The 24,095-nt window shown below is 36.2% G+C and overlaps 3 protein-coding genes and 1 long non-coding RNA gene across 5 annotated transcripts; 2 read left to right on the top strand and 2 right to left on the bottom strand.

Annotated features, from left to right (window-relative positions):
• The first annotated feature begins 160 nt into the window (after window positions 1-160).
• Window positions 161-2,982, top strand: LOC106449858 (probable disease resistance protein At4g19520). Its single transcript, XM_013891538.3, has 3 exons — window positions 161-733; window positions 1,294-2,059; window positions 2,358-2,982. Exons 1-3 carry the CDS (start codon window positions 357-359, stop codon window positions 2,763-2,765), a joined length of 1,551 nt encoding a protein of 516 aa, XP_013746992.1. The 5' UTR covers window positions 161-356; the 3' UTR covers window positions 2,766-2,982.
• A 654-nt stretch (window positions 2,983-3,636) lies between these two features.
• Window positions 3,637-7,006, bottom strand: LOC106446523 (protein NUCLEAR FUSION DEFECTIVE 4-like). The gene is made up of 3 exons (XM_013888293.3): window positions 6,564-7,006; window positions 4,559-5,499; window positions 3,637-4,488 (listed from the first exon to the last, which is right to left on the bottom strand). Exons 1-3 carry the CDS (start codon window positions 6,870-6,872, stop codon window positions 4,020-4,022), a joined length of 1,719 nt encoding a protein of 572 aa, XP_013743747.2. The 5' UTR covers window positions 6,873-7,006; the 3' UTR covers window positions 3,637-4,019.
• Window positions 7,007-8,053: 1,047 nt separating this feature from the next.
• Window positions 8,054-9,596, top strand: LOC106449857. The gene is made up of 4 exons (XR_001289306.3): window positions 8,054-8,423; window positions 8,740-8,806; window positions 8,938-9,015; window positions 9,127-9,596. It is a non-coding gene; the product is annotated as an uncharacterized LOC106449857 (long non-coding RNA).
• A 10,332-nt stretch (window positions 9,597-19,928) lies between these two features.
• On the bottom strand, window positions 19,929-22,330 carry LOC106446522 (FRIGIDA-like protein 5). 2 transcript variants are annotated; one of them, XM_013888290.3, is made up of 4 exons: window positions 22,183-22,330; window positions 20,693-21,742; window positions 20,469-20,608; window positions 19,929-20,382 (listed from the first exon to the last, which is right to left on the bottom strand). In XM_013888290.3, exons 2-4 carry the CDS (start codon window positions 21,669-21,671, stop codon window positions 20,122-20,124), a joined length of 1,380 nt encoding a protein of 459 aa, XP_013743744.1. In that variant the 5' UTR covers window positions 21,672-21,742; window positions 22,183-22,330; the 3' UTR covers window positions 19,929-20,121. The 2 variants fall into 2 exon arrangements, with proteins under 2 accessions (XP_013743744.1, XP_013743745.1); XM_013888291.3 differs by having other exon boundaries at window positions 22,065-22,243.
• Between the last annotated feature and the right edge of the window lie 1,765 nt (window positions 22,331-24,095).

Genomic DNA, 24,095 nt, shown 5'->3' on the forward strand with positions numbered 1-24,095 from the left:
AAACACTGTTAGAACTGAGGTTGGGTAGACGAAAAGACAACTACGTTAACCACTTAGAAACGGTCACCTTTCAAATAGGAAACTTCCGCGAAATTTCCCCTCCTTACCTTTTATATTTGAGAAGCTTCAAACGCTAACAAGCAATTGACCCTAAATATATAATTGCTGTAAATTTACATGTTGTTTGGTTTTTAGAATAAAAATTAAGTTTATATAACTGTTCGACAAAGGCTATAGATAACCAGGATGCAGTTGATCCATTCCATTTCCAACCAAAAACGGGTTGCAAATAATGAAACGTTTTCCAGTACACAAGTAGATAAAATATTTTTGCATTTGATATCACTGACAAATATATGGACACCGACGTCAACAACAACAACGACAAAGCAAATCACTGCGTTTATATCAGTTTTGACAACAACGACCAATCAATTTCCTTCTTCATCAACTACCTCAAAGCTACTTTCAACCACCATGGGATCTATCAGCTCGATGATCAAAGTGATCGGTTGGCTGATCGAATTAAGATTCTTGTTGTTGTTTTCTCCAAGGAGGACACGTTCTCTGCGCCTGAAAATCTTGTGAATCAACTCCCTAAGAAAGACCTTGTGGTGGTTCCAGTGCTCTATAAAGTCACGATATTATCGGCGAGGCAGAATGCAATGCTCGATCAGGTTTTACTAGACTCATCAGCAGTATTACCAGGTCACATATATAATGAAGAACGAAGGTTATAATATTTTCCTTAACTAATGTTCTATATATAAAATCTATTAAATAGAAATTAAATATTTTTTTATTAATAACAAATTATAGTAAAAGAGATAAAATACAAATTAATTATATATAAGAAAGTCAATAAAAGAGATATATTCTTTTGATAAAAAAAGGAGAGATATATTCTAAATTTAATCAGTGACATTTATTGTAAAATTTATAATCAATTATTTAGAGAAGATGATTTACTTGGTCTTCAAACATAGCAACACATAAAAACTTCGTTCATGCATAATTAACCAAAGTACAACAAACAATTTTGGAAGAAAAATATAAAACAGTTATATTTTCATGAAAAGGTGAAACAAGCTTGACCGGTAAGAATAACAAAAGAAATTGAAAGTTAATGTTTCCTTTGAACTGAGAAGAACTTAAATTTTCAAATGATCAATTATATTAGTAGCTTATCCGCCCTAACCCAAGTTTTAAATAAATACGTAGAAGATGGGTACGTCTTTACTATTTAAACGTAGCTCCGAGGAATCATATATATGGGTATTTTTCTTTTTGCAGTGAATACGAATTTACGAAAGAGATCGCCAGGGATGTGTGTGAGAAGCTCTATCCAACGGCTGAGATTGGGATCCACAGAAGGCAAAAGGAGATAGAAAACTTGCTTTGCAAGCAACCATGGGGCGTCCGAACTCTAGGCATTTTTGGTAAGCCTGGTATTGGCAAGACGACTTTGGCTATAGCCCTCTTTCGCCATATGTCTGGTGGTTATGATGCTTCTTGCCTCATCAAAGATTTTGACACAAAATATAACGGGAAGAGACTTGATCCTTTAGATCCTGACTACTTGAGTGAGATTCCAATGGAGGAGTTTGACCAAAACTGTATTGATTCAGAGCCGATCAACCGCAAGAAAAGGGTTCTTATTGCTCTGGACGATGTGCGAAATGCTCCGGATGCAAAGTCGTTTCTTGGTGGATTTGACAAGTTTGGTCCAGGAAGCTTGATCATCATAACCTCCCAAAATGAACAAATTCTTAAAGAATGCCAGGTGAGTGTGTTTTATGAGCTTAAAGGTCTAAACGATGAAGAAGCTCTGGAGCTGTTCACAAGGTGTGCCTTTGGAAATATTGTCATAGAAGAAGATCCTCTGGACCTTTCAAAGAATGAGATTAAGAGCAAGACAATGGTAGAAATGGTATCGACATTGCCTGATGTTTGTGAAGTACTCATTGCAGAAAACAAATGTATTCGGTTAATCCCATATGAAGAATACAACGAGGCCAAAGAAAATAAGGAGTTCCAATCTGACAACGATGCTGTGTCGGTATGTCAAATTATAAAACATCTATATAATTCATTTTTAACACATTTTCAAACATCTATAAATAAAATTTCACCTTCAGTTAAAAATTAATTAATCGAATAACATATTGTTTCAACTTGTATCTGAATATGATTTGACTTAAAACACAAGATTCTAACTTAAGTTTTTAAATCATTGATTGAATAACTCAAATATCCAAAATAACACATATCAATGTAATTATGTATCTTTAGATTTTGAGATTTGGTAGCCTGTCTTGATCATCTGATCTTATCTTTTCTATTTTGTGTCTTTTCAGGCCACTAGAGATACAGATATCATAACTCTGACCACATCAGACTTGTGCTCCAAGTCTTATCCTCAGAAGAACCTGAGATCCAGGATTTACAAACGTTTCTCCAAGTCTCTACCTCGTAATCTAAGGCTTTACCGATTGGATTATAACTCTATGATCAGATCTTTGTCTGAACACTTACAAAAGCACCACAATGATATACTACAAGGAGTTGCTAGTCAACTTCAGAAACTTAGTCAAAGCTTTTTAAACTCACGCGACCACGATTTGCTAGAGCAAAATCTCCAACGTCTCTTTACTCTCTCTGGTGGTTGCGATAGGATCAAACGTTTTCTAGATCTTCTAAGGAAAAATAGAGAATTGAATCGTAAGGGGAGAAGAGAACTGGAGATTAAACTTAACCGAGATTAAGCTAATGGCATGGGTCGTTAGTATAGAACTGGAAAGAAAAAATATGTCCATAAACTGTATATATCCAATTTCTGAAAATCTTTGTAAAATAGTTTGGATTGCTATTATCAATAAGTTGTATAACATGTAAAATGATTTATGTTTAATATCTGGATATATGTTACATGGAAATAAAACCATTCATGTTTTTTGGGTAAAAAATAATCATTCATTTTTTTTATCTAGATTTATTTGTTTTTTTTTTTGTTTTACCACTGGCCTTTATTAAGGGAGATCTAAATGTTGTGAAAACGTGAATCAAGCAAGAAAAATTAAGAACACTTTAGGAAAAAATATGATTAAGGCAAATACATGTTTTAAGGTTTGTATATTGATTGTATAAATTGAATAATTTGCAACTTTTCAGATTGGAATTTATACTATCTCAATATTTGATATTTATTTAAACTAACAAACCACATGGTTAAACTTTTTTTATTTCTTTTCGCTATATTACAAATTCACAATCATATTGATAACAGTGCATCGGCCAAATATAATTCTCTCATAGATAAATAGACTATTTATCCTTGACATAGAGCTAAAACTTATTATTATCAAAATGATTTGAAAGAGAGGCATTCTTTGTATTGGACTAATTTCATTGACGGATAAAATTCATGTAAGAAATTTGGTTTAAAGTCAAGACCAAAAAATTATTGTTTATATCAAACGAGAACTATGGACCAGAAATCTATAGATAGAAAAATCAGTTAGTTTATCGTATTATTTTTTTTTTTTTAAGATAAGAAATGATTCCAAGTACTCTGATTGATTATTTCTTCAGTGCTCGGTTACCACGCAATTTCTAAAGATTGGCCAATTTGCCACATAACAAATTAGTATGACGACAAAAACAATAGCAAATGTTGAATGTGTTGACAGCAAATACCAATGTACTTTCGTCCAAAGTGTAACGAGTCTACAACAAAACATAAACCACTTTACCCCGTCAGGTTAATTCAGAAGTAAGTATTACATGTTGCTTCCGATGCCCTCAAAGTGACAATTCCCCATTCCAACTCACTGATTCACTGCCGCAAAACGCAAAACTGAAAGCCTTCTTCATGTCCCTAAGATCTCTCTTTCTTATTGTTGCTGCCAAAAAAAATATATATATATATCAAAACTTATGTGCACTAACAAAGCTCTGCACAAGTTTTTGTCCTCATTTTCAGCTTTTCTCTCAATATAACACGATTGAAGTTCAAATTTTCAAGAATAGAGCATGCTTGAAGCTATCCGATCTTGTTCAAAACGTTGATAGGCTCTTCTAGTTCTCAGAAACAAGACAACACTTGAAGCTAGCCCAATCACCGACAAGCATCCCCACCACACAAACGTTAGGAAATAACAGTCTCGCCCCATACATATAACCGACCCGGTCTTTGACCCAGCGGTGCTATGGGATTCATAGACCAAAGCAGCTAAGAAACCGTAGACCAAGGATCCTATCGGTATGTTTGTGATGAGGATGTTGTGGTTAACCCCGACGCTGTTTGGTCCAAAGAGCTCAGACGTTATGGAAACAGCTGCTGCGAAAATGAAACCCGAGCTTAGACCGATTAGAGCTGTTCCTGCTTGTAACGCTGACAAACTCCCTGATGATGCCAGCAAGAAAAGAGCAACTGTGGTTGGGAAAAGAGCGACGGCTAGCCACCCGGTTCTAGCGAAATAAAACTTCCTGCACAATTCAATAAGATCATAAATCTTCTCAAGATGCTAGAAACAGAGGAGTGCAAAAAGGGACTTACGCTCTGATATAGTCTGGTGTTGCTGAAAGCAACCGACCAAAGAATGAGAAAGACGAATAAAGCGTGACAAGAGTTGTTGTCTCAGAGCTTTGTCCTAAAGATTGTGCAATCTGTCCAAGGTTGTTGCTATAGACAAGTCCAATCGTGCCACCGCAAAAATAAGCTATATAGTAAAGCCAGAAGTCTGATCTGCACAATAGCATAAACAGAGGATGTTCTTCTCCAAGCATTCCAAGTTGGTTTCTTGTAATGAGCTTACTGCAACAAGATCTGCTGTTGTTATCTTCAATGAAACTCTTCTGAACAGGAGTAATGGCTGTTCGCAGTACTACATCATCGTTCAGCAACTGATAGCCGTCGAAGCTAGCTTCACGTGTGACCATTCCTTTATGTATCTCAAGCTCATCGACATCAACGAGAATGAAACCGGAACCTTCTAAACGGAAACTGGAGTGGACTTTGTGCAGATACCAGTTACGAGCGTAGACTAAACCGGGAAGGCATAAAGGGAGAATCAAGAGAAGAATCGATCCACCAAAGAGGAGACGAGCTGAGGTTACACCAGAAGTCTTTGAACCAAAGAGAAGCAGATAAACCCCGTTCAAAACCGCTAATATGTTGAGCAAGAGAAACATGAAAGAGTCTCTACGAACTCCGTCTGGTGGGAGAGGCTCAAGAGGCGGTTGGCGAATAATAGGGATGAGAGCAGCGAAGGAGACGATGAGAGGAATAAGGGCGTTTAAGAGAAGGTATAGCTGTGTGGAGATAGGGTTGATTGCGTTGTAAGCAAGAGTGTATAAGGCAGCACTAACGCCATTGAAGCTGACTGTGAGAGAAAGCGCAAGTGATCTGTTGGCAGGGAAGTTTCTGATGCAGAGCACAAAGCAGACTGTGTTAAACCAGCAGATACTTAGTCCGGCTAGTAAACAACATAGAAACACCTGCCACAACGTTACAGAAACCATACTTAGCTATAAGTAGTATCTGAGACCATGTCACAAAGTTGAATCATTTCTCCCAAGAAAGTAAAAACTTTTTAAGTTGGTTAGGCTCGCTGCTAGATCATTCAAATAATTTCCTACAGCAATAATATTTTCTTATGTGAATTCAATATTATATGCATCACATGACAGATATCCTCCACTGCCTACTCTTCCACAAAGAATAGTTCAGAATGTAAAGGAAAAACAGTATTTAAGTATTTTTGGCGACAGAGAGAAAAAATATTAATATATACACAAAACAAAACTAAGATCCGATCACAGGAAACTATAAAGATTCTCTATAGTCATCAAATCCAAGATTAAGCCGAAACAGGTCAAATGCAACTTCACTTCTGAACTACCAACCCACCAGTCAACTATCAACAAACCTTCAAAAACGTCCAAATCTTGTTTCGTCTCATGTGCAACCAAAAAATAATAATTATAATACAAAAATATGAATACTCTAATAATACGTAGGTTAATATGAAGTAAACTACTAAAAATTCTACTCTGATTTTAATACATTTAGTCACAAACAACTGAAACAAAATGGAAGATATAGAGAAGAATTTCAAAGATATAAGATGTTTTTTAACATGTTCGCTATCAAACTCGTTCCACCTGCGAAAATACTAAATCCTTTTTATCATAATGCTAAGAGTATTCCATCAACATGGTTCATATTAATTATTTGTCATCCGTTTTGATAAATTTCTTATATTTCTGTAAATATTGTCAAGAAAAATGATGTTCTTAGTTAAGTTTATTAAAAAAAACTACATTAGTTAATCATCTATAAAGCTGAAGAAAATGCTTGTTTGAGTTACTTGCTTTTATTAAAGCGATGAAGTATTGAAGCTACATTACTTAACGCTGAAGAATCGAATATATGTTTCAACAATCAAGATTAGCTTATAATAATAATTAAAAAAAAATCGAATTGATTCACCGATTAAACAACAGAGACATATAATAATATGCTCAAGAAATCAAAATGCTTAAAGAAGAAATGATTTTACCAGGATGTACGGCAAAGAGATAACGTTAGTGATGACGAGCCACTGAACACCATACCCGACGAATCCCATAATCGCCGCCGCGAAGAGAACCGTCCAGAGAGGGAAATACAAAAGCGCGAGCCCCGATGACCAGCCGAAAACCTTCCCGAGATCCGAAGCGACGGCGAGGTAGTTCAGCTGCACCTGAGAAATCCCTAGAACCGATTTCAAATCCGACGAGTACGTCGAGAAATCGAAATTGGTTCCGGTGAAGGCTTGAATCCAGATCGTCGCCACCAGAATCATCCATTTTCGCGACTGTCCCGCCATCTCTTTCCACCAACCGTCTTGGTAATCTCCGACGTTGGTTCCTATATCACTGGAGATAATTGTTTTTTTTTTTTTTCCTTCTCTGGGTTCGATGTGTTTGTTTGTGTAAAGCGAAACTTCCCTGGTTTATAGAATCTGAGAAAAACGGTTCAAATATAACAAAACAAAACAAAAGAACGAATCATTGGTTTACGTGGCGGCATTTCATATGAGGTACTGTAAACCGACTTGGAATCAATTTTTATTCGGTTTCTGTTTTTTCTACGGCAATCATATCCATTTGGTTTATGAGTTTGTTTTGGAAAAGTCTACCATGATTTCGGTTTGGTATTGATTAATAAATAATACATCATTTATACTATATTTTCGAAGAGATTTTACTAAATGTCTTTTCTACGATCAATTTCACAAAACAAATATGACATGTCTACTGAAATTGATGATAAGGCTTCCGAAAAAATATGATATAGATAATTTCATTTAATGTTGATTTATATTTTTGACAAACTTATTAGAATATGATAATAATTCATATATTATATTTAATATTGATATTTCTTTTTGATAAATTTTTTTAAAATATGGTAATAACTCATACATCATCTATAAAATAAATATATTCATATATAACATTTCAAATTTCGAAATATTATTATTTTGTATACTTATACAATTTGTATTATTAAAGTTTTCAAAAATTTCTACAATTCTTATATATCTACAAATTTTATAATATTGTTTAGGTTAAATATTTGATAATTATACAATTTTATATTATTTTTATTAGTTTTATACAAATTGATTTAATATATATCAAATCTATATTAAATATTAGTAAGAAAATAGTAAAAGCTATAATATTTAATAAAATTTATTTTTAAATATAAATTAGATTTAAAACACATTTTACTGCACCATACACCTAGTCTTACTATACAAAAATAGATGCTACAAACTTAGTAATTCTATTTTATTATATAAATTTAATATTTAAATTTATTAGATTTCAATGAGTATATGTAATTCTTTTAGTTAGAGTTTGACACAATAGTTATATAAAAAGACAAAACTTTAAATTTTTAATTTTTTTTACATATAAATTTTCAAACTAAAATGTATTATATAGTTTTAGAGGTACTTTTGCATTTCTCGTCACTATTACAGCATTTTTATCGCGGGTTCTTATGGGCGTTTTTAGGATAATTAGTAATTAAAAAAAATAGATATCAAAGTAAGGAACGGTTCTTAATCAGGGGAAGGAAGATACGTATCTTGTTGGACACGTGTTCATAAGAGAAGAAAGGTCGTAAACGCCGACGATGAAGGAAACCGAAGCAACCGGCGTTCCCGATGATTCGCAGTGACTTCAGTCTCCGCCGATGCGACGGAGCATAACCGGTCGGAGTGATTGGATCGGTGGAGGAAGCCGTAGGAGGAGCAGAGAAATGGGTAGATGATTTGCAGCGGACGGTGAAGAAATCGACGGATTCCATTAGGCGCTCCGCTCGTTCTCTCCGTGAAAACTCTACCTCTCAGTTCCGATCTATACAGGTTATCATTATCGAGATTCTTTGGTAGCAGTTTTCAGGATACACTAGAACTTAGTTCGATTTAGAACATACTCTGCTTCATTTAGCCTTTTTTAGATGTAAAATGGTGCTAGTTATCGTTTGTTCATATGGTGGAATCGTAGCGTTAGAACTTGCTGATGGCCTTTGATTCCCCTTCCTCTTGTTGAGTATCTCCCCGCATTGAGTTTCTTTGGTTACATATAAACAAATGTCTTTTCAAGATGTCAGCTATTCATGTTGCTTAGAAGATGGATGGAGTAAACCTTTTTATCTGTTATTTTTTCCTGAAATTGCAGGATTTCATTCCACATGCTTTGAATCAGTATAAGACCTATGAGACTGTTTTCTTCAGTAAAGTTACAGGTAATGGTGAATCTTCCTCTCATTCCTGATGATCAATGCTAATATGATTTACCAGATTTGTAATGGTGAATCTCTATCATACATCTGAGTCACTATCCCTTCTGCTATTTAAAAAAAAAAATTATTTGCAGAGGTATTGAGAAACGCCAAGGAGCATCCCGCTGCTGCTGCTGGAATTGGTCTCACTGCTGGTCTCGTTCTTTTACGAGGTTGCTCTTATCTCCTTTCCAGTTTACAATGTTCCTTTACTGAGGAGCATCTGAAAAAGTATCACATATCTATCTCTTACACTATTTCTACTTTTCTCTCCTTGGTTGCAGGGTGTAAAGGTTCCTTATGAGGAAGAGGAAGACGATGGTGGAGATGATGATAAAGAGAAGGAGATTGTTTGGTAAGATCTCTTACCAGAGGAAGTGAAGCATATGCGTTTAACATAACTCAATGAAGCATGAAACATCAGGTTCTTGTTACAATTCATAGAATCTTTTGCTCTGTTTTTTTGTTCATATGCTGAGGGATTGAAATGAAAGTTTGTTGCTTTAATCGACTGTTGGGTTCCATCTCTGGTGTTTATGATAAGTTTTTTAATACTTTGTTGGAACTAGAACTAGACCATGAGTTGGTATAGAATCATTTGCTCTGGTTTTTGCTCAAAAGAGTGGAGAATTGGGAGCATCCGTGTGTATGTGCGGGGTGAAAATGTTATACAAATATCATATGTATGTAATACGACTTATGTTTGATAAAAGCTTATTTACAATATCAATTATAAGATTAAGTATGTAGTGAAGAATTTCAGAAGCTAAAGACTTTTGGATGTGAAACAAATAAATAAAATGGTTCAATTACAATGTTGAAGTAATATGTTTCTGTATATATAGACAGGGGCTTGTAATATGTAATATTTAGGTCAATATATCGAGTACAATACTATTCGGACTTTATATTATGCAAACAGTAACAATATTTACGTAATATTATATCCTCCATACTAAGCAAACAGACAAAGGGCTTTGGGCTAATTTTAACAAATGAATACGAAGCCCAATTGAATAGTTTAACTATCTTATTACACTAAACAAACCAAATTTATTTAGTATCTGGCCCAGATAATTAATGGCTCGGTTACATAATTGTTGGTTAAAATATCGTTAAAAAGCATATATTGTTGTGAAAAGTCAGAAAAAGAAACGCCGTATATGTTGATAATATAAAAGATGTGGGGCCCGTTGCACTATTTGCACAGTGAATTTCTTTTCTATATAAACGATCGTTTCGATCGATTGTAAACACACCATCCCTTCTCCTTCTAATAACACATCCTCTCTTATTATCAGTGTTATCTTCTCCTACGGGTATAAAATTTTGCCCTTATTTAAATTTCCTCGATACAATAAAATTCTAGTTTTTTTATAACACGTTATCAGCACGATCACTCTGCGATTCGGTAAAATTTATTTGTATCATTTATACCCTGTTATAATGGTCGGTATACCGCCTCTACTATTATTTATATCATGTTATAATGGCCGGAATACCGCCTATATTATTTACTATTAAATTAATTTATTTATTGGTCGACCGAGCCGCCTTATATTCTGTTTATTATTTATTGGTCGGCCGAGCCGCCTTATATTGTGTTTGTTATTAATTGGTCGGCCGAGCCGCCGTATAATTTATTTATTACTCTGCATTGATCGGCTGAGCCGTCGCATGATTTGTTGTCATAACATAAATATTTCATTGCTATAATTTTTACTTTTATGAAATTTTATAGATTTGATTGACTGTTTAATACGATATTTTCAGACTGATTTTTAGTGCACTCGATTTAACCCAACAGTCACAAAGATTTTTTTTTCAAAAATTTCCCCTTTCTCCAACGGTCATGAACAGTAATTTTCATCTATAAATACAACTCATTTTCACTCCATTTCTTCATCCAAAACATTTCATCTTCTCTCAAAAATTTCAAATCGCTCTCCTCCGATTTTTTTTATTTCAAGAAAGATGATTCGCGCACTTTTGTTTTTATGTGCCATTTTTATTTGTGTTTCTATTTATGGTTTATCCGTTGGAGAATTTACTCCAAGAGAATTTAGGATGAATATCGGTTTACTTTTCTTTACATCGCTTCTCTTTGTAATTGCATGTATGATTAATGTAAACGGTTTTTAAATTATGAAGTTCTAATAAAATTATTATTTTGTGTTTTAGAAATACAAATGGCAAACATCGAGAAACTCCAGTTCCCGGCTCTGAAAGTAACCGGCGAAAACTATGTCAGATGGGTCACAAATGTGAAACCCTATCTTGTAATAAAAAAGATAACCGAAGCGATAAAAGTCGGTAACAAATCGCCACCCGAGCATATAGCCGAAGCGATAATCTTCCTGAAGAAGCACTTAGATGAGAATCTAACTCACGACTATGGAGACGTTGAGGACCCAGCCGTACTATGGCAAGCCTTGAAAGACAGATTCGATAATCAAAAGGAAATCAATCTCCCTCACGCTCTTGAAGAGTGGAAAACCCTCAGGTTTCAGGATTTCCAAAGGGTTAGAGATTACAATTCCACTATCTTAAGGATAGTTGCACAATTAAAATATTGTGGTAACCCTGTCACCGAAGCAGAAATGCTTGACAAGACATACAATACTTTCCACAAAGAACACAACGTCTTATCCCGAATTTACAGAAAATGTGGGTACACCAAATTTTCTGAATTGATGGTAACACTCATGTTGGCTGAAAAGAACGATGAGTTACTAATCAAAAACCATAATTCCCGACCTACGGGAGCCAAGGCATTTCCCGAAGTGAATGCTACGGCGGTAGAATATTCGGGAAGGAGAAACCAGACCAACCGAGGTCGTGGTCGGCGTTTCAACAACAAACGTGGAAAGCCTTACTATCCTAAAAGTATTAGATCTAACAAATGGGTTAGATCTGAACAACCTCCTAAAGGAAAAGAAACCGAAGAGGATACCACAAAGAAAAGTGAGACTGTATGTTACAGATGTGGATGTAAAGGACATTGGTCCCGTACCTGTCGTACTCCCCCACATTTGTGCAAGTTATATCAAGAGTCCATAAAAGGAAAGGCTAAAGAGGTGAACCTCACGGAAAATGTTGAAGGGACCTCATACCTTGAATCCTCCGACTTCGCTAATGAGCTGGACTAGATTACTCCTGAAGAGAATCGAAATGCCTATGATAAGAGTATTGAATAGTTTTCAGTATTACCATGTATAATTATTATATTTCATGTTTTAAAAAAAAAATAATGATGTTTTTAACGTCATCTTATTGTATAATTATGTGTTTCCTTATATGAATGAATTTTATGTTTCTCTTTTATTAATATTTATGACAATTTCAGAAATGGATCAGAATGGTAATGAAGCAAAATCCAAGAAACGGATTCGTGAAATATGCATACCAGATAGTGGAACAACGCACACTATTCTGAGACAAAAGAGATATTTCTCTGATATAAAACCGACAAGAATTGTCGTCAATACAATATCAGGTCCTGCAGACGTGATTGAAGGAACTGGTAAAGCAAATTTTACTTTACCGAATGGAACAAAATTTTCCATAAATAATGCTCTATATTCTCCAAGTTCTAAAAGGAATTTATTGAGTTTTAAAGATATATATCTTCACGGATATGATACTCAGTCTGCAACTGAGGATGGAAAGAAATACATGTATGTAACTTCTGAGAAATGTGGCAGAAAACACATATTGGAAAAGTTTCCAGAACTTCCTTCGGGGTTACATCATACTTATATCGATGAGATCGAATCAAATCTTTTAGTAAAACAGAACCCAGAAGAGTTCACATTATGGCATGATCGCCTTGGCCATCCAGGCACTACAATGATGCGTAAAATCATAGAAAGTTCACATGGTCATTCACTGAAAATCCAGGAGATTTCTCAAGGGAATAAAATGACATGTGTTGCATGTTCTCTAGGAAAATTGATCGTAAGACCATCGCCAACCAAAATCGATAAAGAATCACCAAAGTTCCTTGAAAGAATTCAAGGTGATATATGTGGACCGATACATCCACCATGTGGACCATTCCACTATTTTATGGTATTAATTGACGCATCCAGTAGATGGTCACACGTTTGTCTATTATCATCTCGAAACATGGCATTTGCGAGATTTCTAACTCAGATAATCAAACTGCGGACACAGTTCCCTGATTATAATATTAAAAAGGTTAGATTAGACAACGCTGGTGAATTCACATCCCAAGCATTCAATGATTATTGTATGGTAACGGGAATTGAAGTTGAACATTCTGTGGCTCATGTTCATACGCAAAATGGTTTGGCTGAATCGTTAATTAAGCGTCTGCAACTGATTGCAAGACCATTGATCATGAAATCAAAACTTCCAACCTCTGTATGGGGACATGCTATTTTGCATGCAGAAGCACTCATTCGAATCAGACCGAGTGCATACCACAAGTATTCCCCACTACAATTAGCGTTTGGTCGAGAACCAAATATTTCCCATTTAAGAATCTTTGGTTGTGCAGTATATGTGCCTGTAGCACCACCACAACGAACAAAGATGGGACCACAAAGAAGGTTGGGAATATATGTTGGTTGTGACTCTCCATCGATTATAAGATACCTAGAACCACAGACTGGTGACGTCTTTACAGCACGTTTTGCTGATTGTCATTTTGACGAAAATGTATTCCCAGTTCTAGGGGGAGAAAACAAAAATGTTGGAAGTGATATAAAATGGAGTGTACCATCATTGTTATATCTTGATCCTCCCACTAAAGAGTCAGAACTAGAAGTTCGACGAATTATGCATTTACAGAGTATAGCTAACCAGCTACCTGATGCATTTGTAGATACCAAGACGGTAACTAAATCTCATATACCAGCTGCAAATGCTCCTGCTCGTATCAAAATGCCAAATGAACAAGAAAAGGAGGATGACACACGAGAGCCAAAAACACGCCTGAAGCGTGGTAGACCTGTTGGTTCTAAGGATAAGAATCCTAGGAAACAGAAGAAAGCTGAAATATATGATGCACCCAAAATAGCAGAAAATATTTTGGAGGAAATAAATGATAAGGATTCTGATGAATCAGAGCATCATGAATCAGAGCATCATGAATCGAAAGATAATCATGAGATTTCTATTAATTACATCCATAATAAAAGGATATGGAATAGAAATGAACAAAATGACCTTGATGATGCTTTCTCATATATTGTGTCAAGTGAAATAAATGAAGAAATCGATGATCCAGAACCAAAATCTGTCTATGAATGTCAAAAGAGACATGATTGGGAACAATGGAAAAATGCAATACAAGCTGAACTTGATTCGCTTAATAAACGAAAAGTATTTGGATCTATTGTGCTCACACCTGCAGATGTGAGACCAGTTGGGTACAAATGGGTTTTCGTTCGAAAGCGAAATGAGAAAAATGAGATTACGAGATACAAAGCTCGTCTAGTGGCTCAAGGTTTTTCTCAAAGACCTGGAATCGATTATGAAGAAACGTATTCTCCAGTTATGGATGCCATTACATTTAGATTCCTGATGAGTCTAGCAGCTGATAAAAATCTAGAGATGCGTCTCATGGATGTTGTTACAGCTTATCTATACGGATCATTAGATACTGATATCTACATGAAAATCCCTGATGGATTTAAAATGCCAGAAGCATTAAGTTCCAAACCTAAAGAGTTATGTGCAATAAAATTGCAAAGATCATTATATGGGTTAAAACAATCTGGACGTATGTGGTACAATCGTCTCAGTGAACATTTAACAAAAGAAGGATATGTGAATGATCCTATATGTCCATGTGTTTTCATCAAGAAAACAATATCCGGATTTGTAATAATCGCGGTATATGTTGATGATCTTAACATTATCGGAACTCAAAAGGAAATACAAAAGGCATCAGACTATCTCAAAGGAGAATTTGAGATGAAAGATCTAGGACAGACACAGTACTGTCTTGGCCTACAAATAGAACATTCACAAAATGGTATATTTGTGCATCAATCCACATACACTAAAAGAGTGTTGAAACGATTTAACATGGATAAATCAACTCCTCTTAGCACCCCGATGGTCGTTAGGTCACTTAATATTGAAAGTGATCCATTTCGACCACCTGAGGAGAAAGAAGAGATACTTGGTCCGGAAGTACCATATCTAAGTGCAATTGGAGCGCTGATGTACCTTGCAAATTGTACACGGCCTGATATATCATTTGCTGTGAATCTTTTGGCAAGATTCAGCTCATCTCCAACCCGAAGACATTGGAATGGGATCAAACATGTTTTTCGTTACCTCCAAGGGACCATTGATTTAGGCTTATTTTATCCTAAAAGTTCAAAAGGTCAAATGGTTGGTTTTGCAGATGCAGGATATCTTTCAGATCCACACAAAGCCCGATCGCAAACAGGATACGTTTTTACGATCGGAGGCACTGCTATATCTTGGCGTTCCCAGAAACAAACGCTCGTGGCTACTTCTTCAAATCATGCTGAGATCATTGCACTCCATGAAGCAAGTAGAGAATGTGTATGGCTGAGATCAATGAGCCGACACATCTGTTCAAGCAGCGGGATTGGCGAAAATACGGAGCCAACTATTTTATATGAAGATAATGCAGCATGTGTTGCTCAAACAAAGGACGGATATATCAAAAGCGATAGAACGAAGCATATTCATCCGAAGTTCTTCTCATACACTCAAGAGCTCGTGAAGAAGAAAGAGATTGAAGTAAGATATGTCCAATCATGCGACAATGCAGCTGACCTCTTCACAAAATCACTTCCGACTTCGATATTCAGAAAACATGTTCGTAACATTGGAATGCATCATCAGAAGGATTTATGACTGCTCATTCGAGGGGGAGCTTACGTAGTTGTACTCTTTTTACCTTACTATGGTTTTTCCCATTGGGTTTTCCTAGAAAGGTTTTTAACGAGGCAACAAAGACGTTAAGCGAGAGTGGATAGTGACACCGGTCCCCAAGGGGGAGTGTTGTGAAAAGTCAGAAAAAGAAACGCCGTATATGTTGATAATATAAAAGATGTGGGGCCCGTTGCACTATTTGCACAGTGAATTTCTTTTCTATATAAACGATCGTTTCGATCGATTGTAAACACACCATCCCTTCTCCTTCTAATAACACATCCTCTCTTATTATCAGTGTTATCTTCTCCTACGGGTATAAAATTTTGCCCTTATTTAAATTTCCTCGATACAATAAAATTCTAGTTTTTTTATAACATATATAAAGTTGATTTTTTCCCTTTTTATGAGATATATGGAAGGGGGGTTTGTTGACATGTGTCTTCATGTTTTTTTTTTTGTATTTTAAATTTTCCTTCTTTTAAATTATTGCAATTTGCTCCATAAATTTCTAATTGTGTACTATCTAATCATTCTCGCACTTATTGGTCCGAAATAAATAAAATAATATAAATATATTTAAAATTTAAAATTTATTCATTACTAAAAATAGCATAAACTTTCACTATTTTATTATTTTTACTAATTTTTCTTATTTTATATACAAATTAAATATTTATTTCATTATTAATATCATAAGATAATCAAAATAAGAATAAGAAATTAGAACACCAACACAAATAACCAAGAAAACGGGCCAGATGGAGAATAATAATCGAAAGGCCAAAGCCACCAAGAAACAGGAAGATATATGCTTAAAGCACCGGAATCACAACCAGTAGCTAAAAGGTAAGAAACATCTCATAAACTAAACGCGAACATACAAGACGGCCATGCAAGTGAAAAACCACAAAGCTCTGGATAGAAATGACCAAAGCTCCAAGAGACTAATTCCGCACACCTATATACAACAATGGAAACATGGAAAGAAAAGAAACAACTTGAGGGAGGGAGAATGGAAGACAACCACCAAGAAGTAGGAAGATATATGCTTAAAGCACCGGAATCACAACCAGTAGCTAAAAGGTAAGAAATATCTTATAAACTAAACACGAACATACAAGACGGTCATGCAAGTGAAAAACCACAAAGCTCTGGATAGAAATGACCAAAGCTCCAAGAGACTAATTCCGCACACCTATATACAACAACGGAAACATGGAAAGAAAAGAAACAACTTGAGGGAGGGAGAATGGAAGACAACCACCAAGAAGCAGGAAGATATATGCTTAAAGCACCGGAATCACAACCAGTAGCTAAAAGGTAAGAAACATCTCATAAACTAAACGCGAACATACAAGACGGCCATGCAAGTGAAAAACCACAAAGCTCTGGATAGAAATGACCAAAGCTCCAAGAGACTAATTCCGCACACCTATATACAACAACGGAAACATGGAAAGAAAAGAAACAACTTGAGGGAGGGAGAATGGAAGACAACCACCAAGAAGCAGGAAGATATATGCTTAAAGCACCGGAATCACAACCAGTAGCTAAAAGGTAAGAAACATCTCATAAACTAAACGCGAACATACAAGACGGCCATGCAAGTGAAAAACCACAAAGCTCTGGATAGAAATGACCAAAGCTCCAAGAGACTAATTCCGCACACCTATATACAACAACGGAAACATGGAAAGAAAAGAAACAACTTGATGGAGGGAGAATGGAAGACAACCACCAAGAAGCAGGAAGATATATGCTTAAAGCACCGGAATCACAACCAATAGCTAAAAGGTAAGAAACATCTTATAAACTAAACACGAACATACAAGACGGTCATGCAAGTGAAAAACCACAAAGCTCTGGATAGAAATGACCAAAGCTCCAAGAGACTAATTCCGCACACCTATATACAACAACGGAAACATGGAAATAAAAGAAACAACTTGAGAGAGGGAGAATGGAAGACAGCCACCAAAAAATCAGAAACTAAACTTGAGACCAAAAATAACCTTCCAAGCTCACATATCATAAACGAACGAAAGCAATATCTAAACCTCGAGTGGCAAACATGGTGAAAGAGAGAGCCACCAGAGATGCGATGAAAGCTGCAAAGAGATGCGAGAATAAAGAGGGTAAAAGAGACGAAATGAAATCAGCAAACTATGGAGCTGTCCTCGAGCTATGAAAGAGAGCATAGAAGTCAGAAAACCAAAAACTAGATCTTGAAAACCAAGACGAGCAAAGACTATTGACGGTAAGCCAACGACGAGGAATAAAAAATCAAAGACGACTAAACTCTGACCCAACCAAGGAGATGCAGTTCCAAACATCAGCTGAAATCTAAAAAAAAAGATGAGCAATCAATATTGACCGGAACAACCTACAATACTGTGAGAATCAAACGAACAACTGAAAACTCAGAAATCTGATCTACAACAAATACCATATAATCTCACAGGTGAAGAATCCAAAGAAAAACAAGAGAAATAAGTGAGTCTTTTTCCGGTGATGGTGAGAAGCACCGCACACCAGAAAGGTAACGAAGTACATAGATGGTGACAGCTCAAGATCAAAATATGGGGACATGACAAAAAATATCTTAAAAGTTATAATTTTCGAAAATATGAAAACATATATTACAATTTTGACGTTGAAACCGTTAATCTTATAATTAATCAACAAATGTGTAGATGCAAAGTTATTGAAATTCAATATTCTTTTACGTTAGAGATTCACTTCACTATTAACAAGTACTATACACACAACAACACATTATTAAAAAAAAAAAACACAAAATATATTAACCTATCACCTACTACTACATAACACATTAAAAACACCAACTAATGCTCTTAACAAATAAAAACGACAACATAATTACATTATCCAAAAAATCATGTTCTTACCAATAATAAAACAATATTCCGTGCGCAGTGCGGATACCTAGTAAGAATAATATAAAGTTGGTTGATAGTGGCAGTGGTATGTAATTTCTCTAATAATTAAAGCCTTTTTAAATAAGGCTGTGAGGAGCTTTGTAAGAATGACACCTCGACACTAATCCTAATGTTACAACTTAATAATGTTTTTTTTTTTAATATATAAGGGATGTATTGTACATTTGATATAATTTTGTTAAAATAGTTTATAAACACCATTTTCATTTATTTTATGAAGTCAAATATATCCACGTATACATATCCAATATAGCTTTTCTCTTATTACCGTTTTTTTAATATGCAAATCCAAGTATCCAACCGATGATTCAGTGAACACAGTATCGTGAATACATTATCTTTGATATATATGAGGATATGAACATAAACCTAAAGGGTGTGAGTACCATGGATGTAATATTATAAAACGTAGTTTCAGTTTACTCTATAAGAATATGTAGTTTTAAAGGTTGCAAGTTAAATAAGTGACATCTTGAACGTATAAGCATTTGTACAGGCTGTGATTACAAACGTGAATGTTCGATTAACTTTACCCAACCTAAAACATTTATTCTACATCTCTATATCGCTTACCACAAAACAATGCTTCTCTTGGCACTTCGTCAAACATCTTCACTGCAGAGTTTCTATCTCAACACTTTACGCATCCGCAAATCAAGTGGAGATTGTATTATGTACAATTAATATTTGGATGTAGCTCCATAAATATTCATAAGTGATTTTGTGTTTGCCTTTTGTGCAACACATGAGTTACTACTGACACAGAGTGCAACAGCCAGCCACATCTACTGTTGTGGAAGAAAGCCTTATTTTGTTTTGTGTCGAGAAAGTACGCTAGTAATAGTTGGTTGGAGTGTTATGAGCTACTGTTGCAACCGAGCTTGTCTCCAGAACTGTTTGCACTGAAAGCAACACATCACGAACTGCTGAAGCAGATTTTGTTACGGTCTTTCAACAAAGACAATCAGTTTTGTGTTTGTTTTTGTCAGCTATCTATTTTTTCCATGGAGTTTTCAAGTTATAAGATGCGATTCCTTTTCCATTTTGAGGAGTCAGAGAAATAATAAGCTTTGCCTTGGTTATATTATACGATTAGGAGTGCCTAATAACAGAAATCAAATCCATTTTGGATCTTCTTCGTGCAGCTTTCTCTAAGGGCAAAGCAAGCAAGCCTAATCACATATATACCTGCTCCAACAGACTACCATTATACAACAGAAAGACACACAAAGAGACAGAAATGTGCGAAGCTTAAATATTAATAATAACCGAAGTGGAACAAGTTTACCAAACAACACAAGGATGATGATTAATCGATTCCTTTGCTAGATTTACGCATATGAAAATAAATATGGTACTTGCCATAACAGAGAGAGAGAGAGAGAGACTAAGATCTAGCACAAGCTAATACATTATTTTCAGCCTAGTAGCCTTTTAATACATAGGGTTCACCAAGGGTTTAGTTTCACGTTTAGGGACCAGAAAATGAACGCCTGAACAAGCAGCTTTTGGATTTGATGAGGAAGTGCAAGTTTCTTCTGCTACTTCAACAGAGCAGTGGAGCTCAGGTGGTGTTGAGTTCTCTCTCAGAAACACGAGCTTGGCAATAAGTTCCCCTGGAAGATCAATGTCAAGCTTGTAATCTGCTACAAGTTCGACGATGGCTCTCAATCTTCCAACATATTTGTTTTGAACCTAGAAGAAACATAAAGATTGGCAATGTCTTAAATCAGTAACCAATGAACAAGATTAAAAAACACATGAGAGGAACCAGCTCTTACTTTTCCCATGGCAGAGTGTCTCAAAACGGTGATCTCTTTCATTAAGAGTGTTGTGGCTGAGAAGTCCTTAAGATCCAGCAAACATATTATCCGAACCGCAGGTATGTATTGATGATCCTTTATGAGATCTCTAACAAACTCTGCAAAAAAAATGAAAGAGTATTAATAAGACCTTAACAAATCCTCTATAAGATCTCTCTAACAAATGTTTTTTAGAACCTGACCTGGGATTTTACGTTTGAGACCAAAGAACTGAAAGAGTTTTGGACCTTGTGTGTAGTGAAAAACAGACGAGGCAAGTAGCGCAGCCTCTTCTTCATTGATCAAGCTCTTCAATCCAAACGCCACAATGAATAACAAGAAAGCCAATGCCTCAAGTGATGATATTGGCGCTTCGATTGTTATATTCTCTTTCCATGTACTTGCCAGCTCTTTGGCCTTAAACTGAAGTTGAGGTTTTTCTGATCCTCCAATTCCTGCCAGCTCCTCTAAAAACAGAACCAAGTTCTTCAGGAGTGACTCTTGTAAGCAGCCCAACTTTTGTCTTCGGTAAGCAGTTCTAAGCTGTCTGTCAACTAGATCCGGAACGAATTTCGCTGGATTAGATATAGCTCTAAGGTAACTGGATACTTCATGACGTTCAAGACCAATTGTTGAGAGTTCATGAAGCAGAAAAGCATCTCCAGTAGAAAGCTCAGGCTCTGCTGCAATGGGCTGTGTCTCGTGCTTAACAAGCACACTGCTCCTCAGTCTTATCTCTGTGTTCTTCAACTCTGTCTTCTTCAACTCAAGCTCGTTTCCAGTGTGCTCCAGTTCAGCCTTCTTCAGCTCAAATTCGTTTCCTGTCTTCTTCAATTCTGCCTTCTTCAGCTCAAGTTCGTTTCCAGTGTGCTCCAGCGACGTCCTCAGCTCAATGAGTGTTTTCTCTTCCGACTTGATCTGGTTCCTTATCAAACCAAGTGCCTTTTCTTTGTCACTTGCTTCAACCTCTGTTGCTTTAAGTTTATCTGTTTGTTGCTCAACCTGCTTCTGGATCTCAGCCAACTTTAAACTCAGAGCTTGAAGCTGATTTTCCTTCACCTCAACCTCCTCAATGACCATGTTCAGATGGTCATGTAAAGTCTTCAACATCTGAGAAGAATCAGTTTTTAGTTTCTTAGCACCAGAAAGTGCTGGTTCATCTTCAACACTTCTTTTCTCCATCGCAAACTAACCAAATGGATTCAACAGCAACGTGCAGAGAGCAAATCTTAACAGAGAATCTTAACAGAAACCTGCAAATCATGAGTGGGATACAACAGTAAATGAGTGGACGGACAAACACATTGTAACAAAAACCCACCACACAGGTCACATAAAAAAGCATTATTTAGGTTCAGAAAGGCAAATGCCCAACAAATAGAAACACATTGTATGTATATTGCAGGAAAAGGTAACTCTTAGATGCAAAGCACTAGCTCTCCAGAAACAAAAACCCTTTTTTAAAAAAAAAAATCGACCCATATAGATGAAAGAGGAAAGCTTTATTCAGGTTCGGAGAGGAAGAACAGATAAACTAAAACCCTATACGAAAATTTAACAAGAAATTGAAGTTACCCAGAAGTTTAAAGTTCGGGGAGAACTCAGAGGAATGTAAAGAGACAAGCAAAAAAAACTCTAAATTTACATGAAAGGAAGGTAAAGAAAACAGAGTTCGAGAAGATATGAGACGTACAAGAGAAAAGGTAGCAGTTTCGCGAGGCGTACTCACAGTGTGATTCTGCAGGAAAGAGAAGACCAAAGACAGAAGTGTTAAAAGCCAGAAAACCGGACTGACATAAACGATAAAATAAAAGCGATGTTAAGTAAATAGACGAATGTAATAGGCGAATACAAAAACGATAAGAAATCGTATTCGCAAAGAGACATGGAGTCGAGATATGATATATTTCCTTAACTCAAAATATTCGCTCCGTTAGTGAGACGGGACTGTACGAATATAGAGTCCCAGGATACAACCATGGCAGACGAATCAGGCCTCACTCGTGATCGTCCTATCGAACTATAAACTCTACTAAACACTCTCGTATTTAAGACTTACGCTAAGGGATTTTCGCTGTTGGTTTGATGTGTAAAACCGTTAAAAAATGAAGGAAGAGGAGAGGCGAAATTTAAAGAGACGGAGAAGACCCACTTCCCGCAACAGCTGCTGCACGTGGGCGAGAATCTCACGGAGATCGAGGGAAGTTGAGTTCTGAAACTTCTTCCTCAAGATTCTCTCTTATCTCGTTTAAAACTTTCGAGAGGATAAAATGCATGACGTTTTTATTTTCTAGACAAACTACTTGTCGTTTTAAATAAAATTGCATGCTGTTTTTTCTCAAAATAAATGGCAAAACGTTGAGCTTAACTTGGTCCGAAAAGAATAGTCTTATTGGGCCGGAGGCCCTCCACCAAGACCCAAGCCCAAGTCCAAGCCCAAGCCCAAGTCCACGCCGAGCCAGCCGTACAGCGGCGGCGGCGCGCGCGTGGGAGCTCTCCTCTCTCTCCAAGCTGTTTAAGCTTTCATGGTAAGTGAAACATATAATATTGCTCAACTTCTCTTCCTCTAAGCGATGTGGGACAAGTCCTTTTACATCATAAATAATGATTCTTTGGGCTGTTAAATACACAGGCCCAAGTCATTTGCTTTTCACACATTTCATTAAAGCCTAATGGCTATTAATGGATCCAACAATCCCCCACATGAATAGAAATGACTCTTCTAAACATATGCAGACTAAATGCAGACTCGATAGACTCTAAAAAACTATACTTATTCTAATCCTTACTAGACTAGACAAACTTATCGAGAGTGTTTGCGAAAAATTCACTGTGTTTGAGTTGGTGGCGTTTTTAAGCCTTGAACCACTCATAGTTAATATCTGTCGGGTTTACTTTACCAGAAGGTGAACATGATGTCTTGAACGAACCGGTGTTTTATGTAGACCGAGACAACAGGCATAACGCAGTTTCATTTTCTCGTAGAACTTAGTTCTCTATGTGTTCATTGTGGCCTGAACTATTCCTGGTTTTCATGAGTGAAACTTAGAGAATATGCTTGCATTCATTCTCCTAGAAACGGCCCATTTCACACTCATTAGGTGATTGACCATGAAAAGTATTGAGTAATACTCCGCTTAGAAGCTATGGAATCATAAAAGCTTATGCTTATCCTTTACACATTTGTTAGCACTTTTCTCATCTTAGGAGCTGGGAAGAGACTACTTTTGTCTCAAGTGCTTTGGTTAGATTCTGCTTGATTTTGTTTCCCTTTGAACCTACGCCTTGGGATCTCCAGTCATGATAGGTAGGGTTGCAATCAATCATCCTCATTCGTTATAGGCTTTAAACCCATTCCTTTTGATTATTTAGCAACAACATCTCGTGGCAAACCTTTAGTAAATGGATCCGCTAGGTTGTCAGCCGATTTGATGTAGTCTCTTGTGATTACACGGTTGAGATAGTTATTAATGGTTTTATGTCGTTTTCTGATGTGACGAGATTTACCATTGTAGAGATTATTCTGTGCCCGAGCTATTGCTGATTGACTATCACAATGTATGCGTATGGCTGGCACAGGTTTCTCCCACATAGGAATATCTTCCA

Source organism: Brassica napus, chromosome C7 (assembly GCF_020379485.1).
Source record: "Brassica napus cultivar Da-Ae chromosome C7, Da-Ae, whole genome shotgun sequence".
NCBI lineage: Eukaryota > Viridiplantae > Streptophyta > Magnoliopsida > Brassicales > Brassicaceae > Brassica > Brassica napus.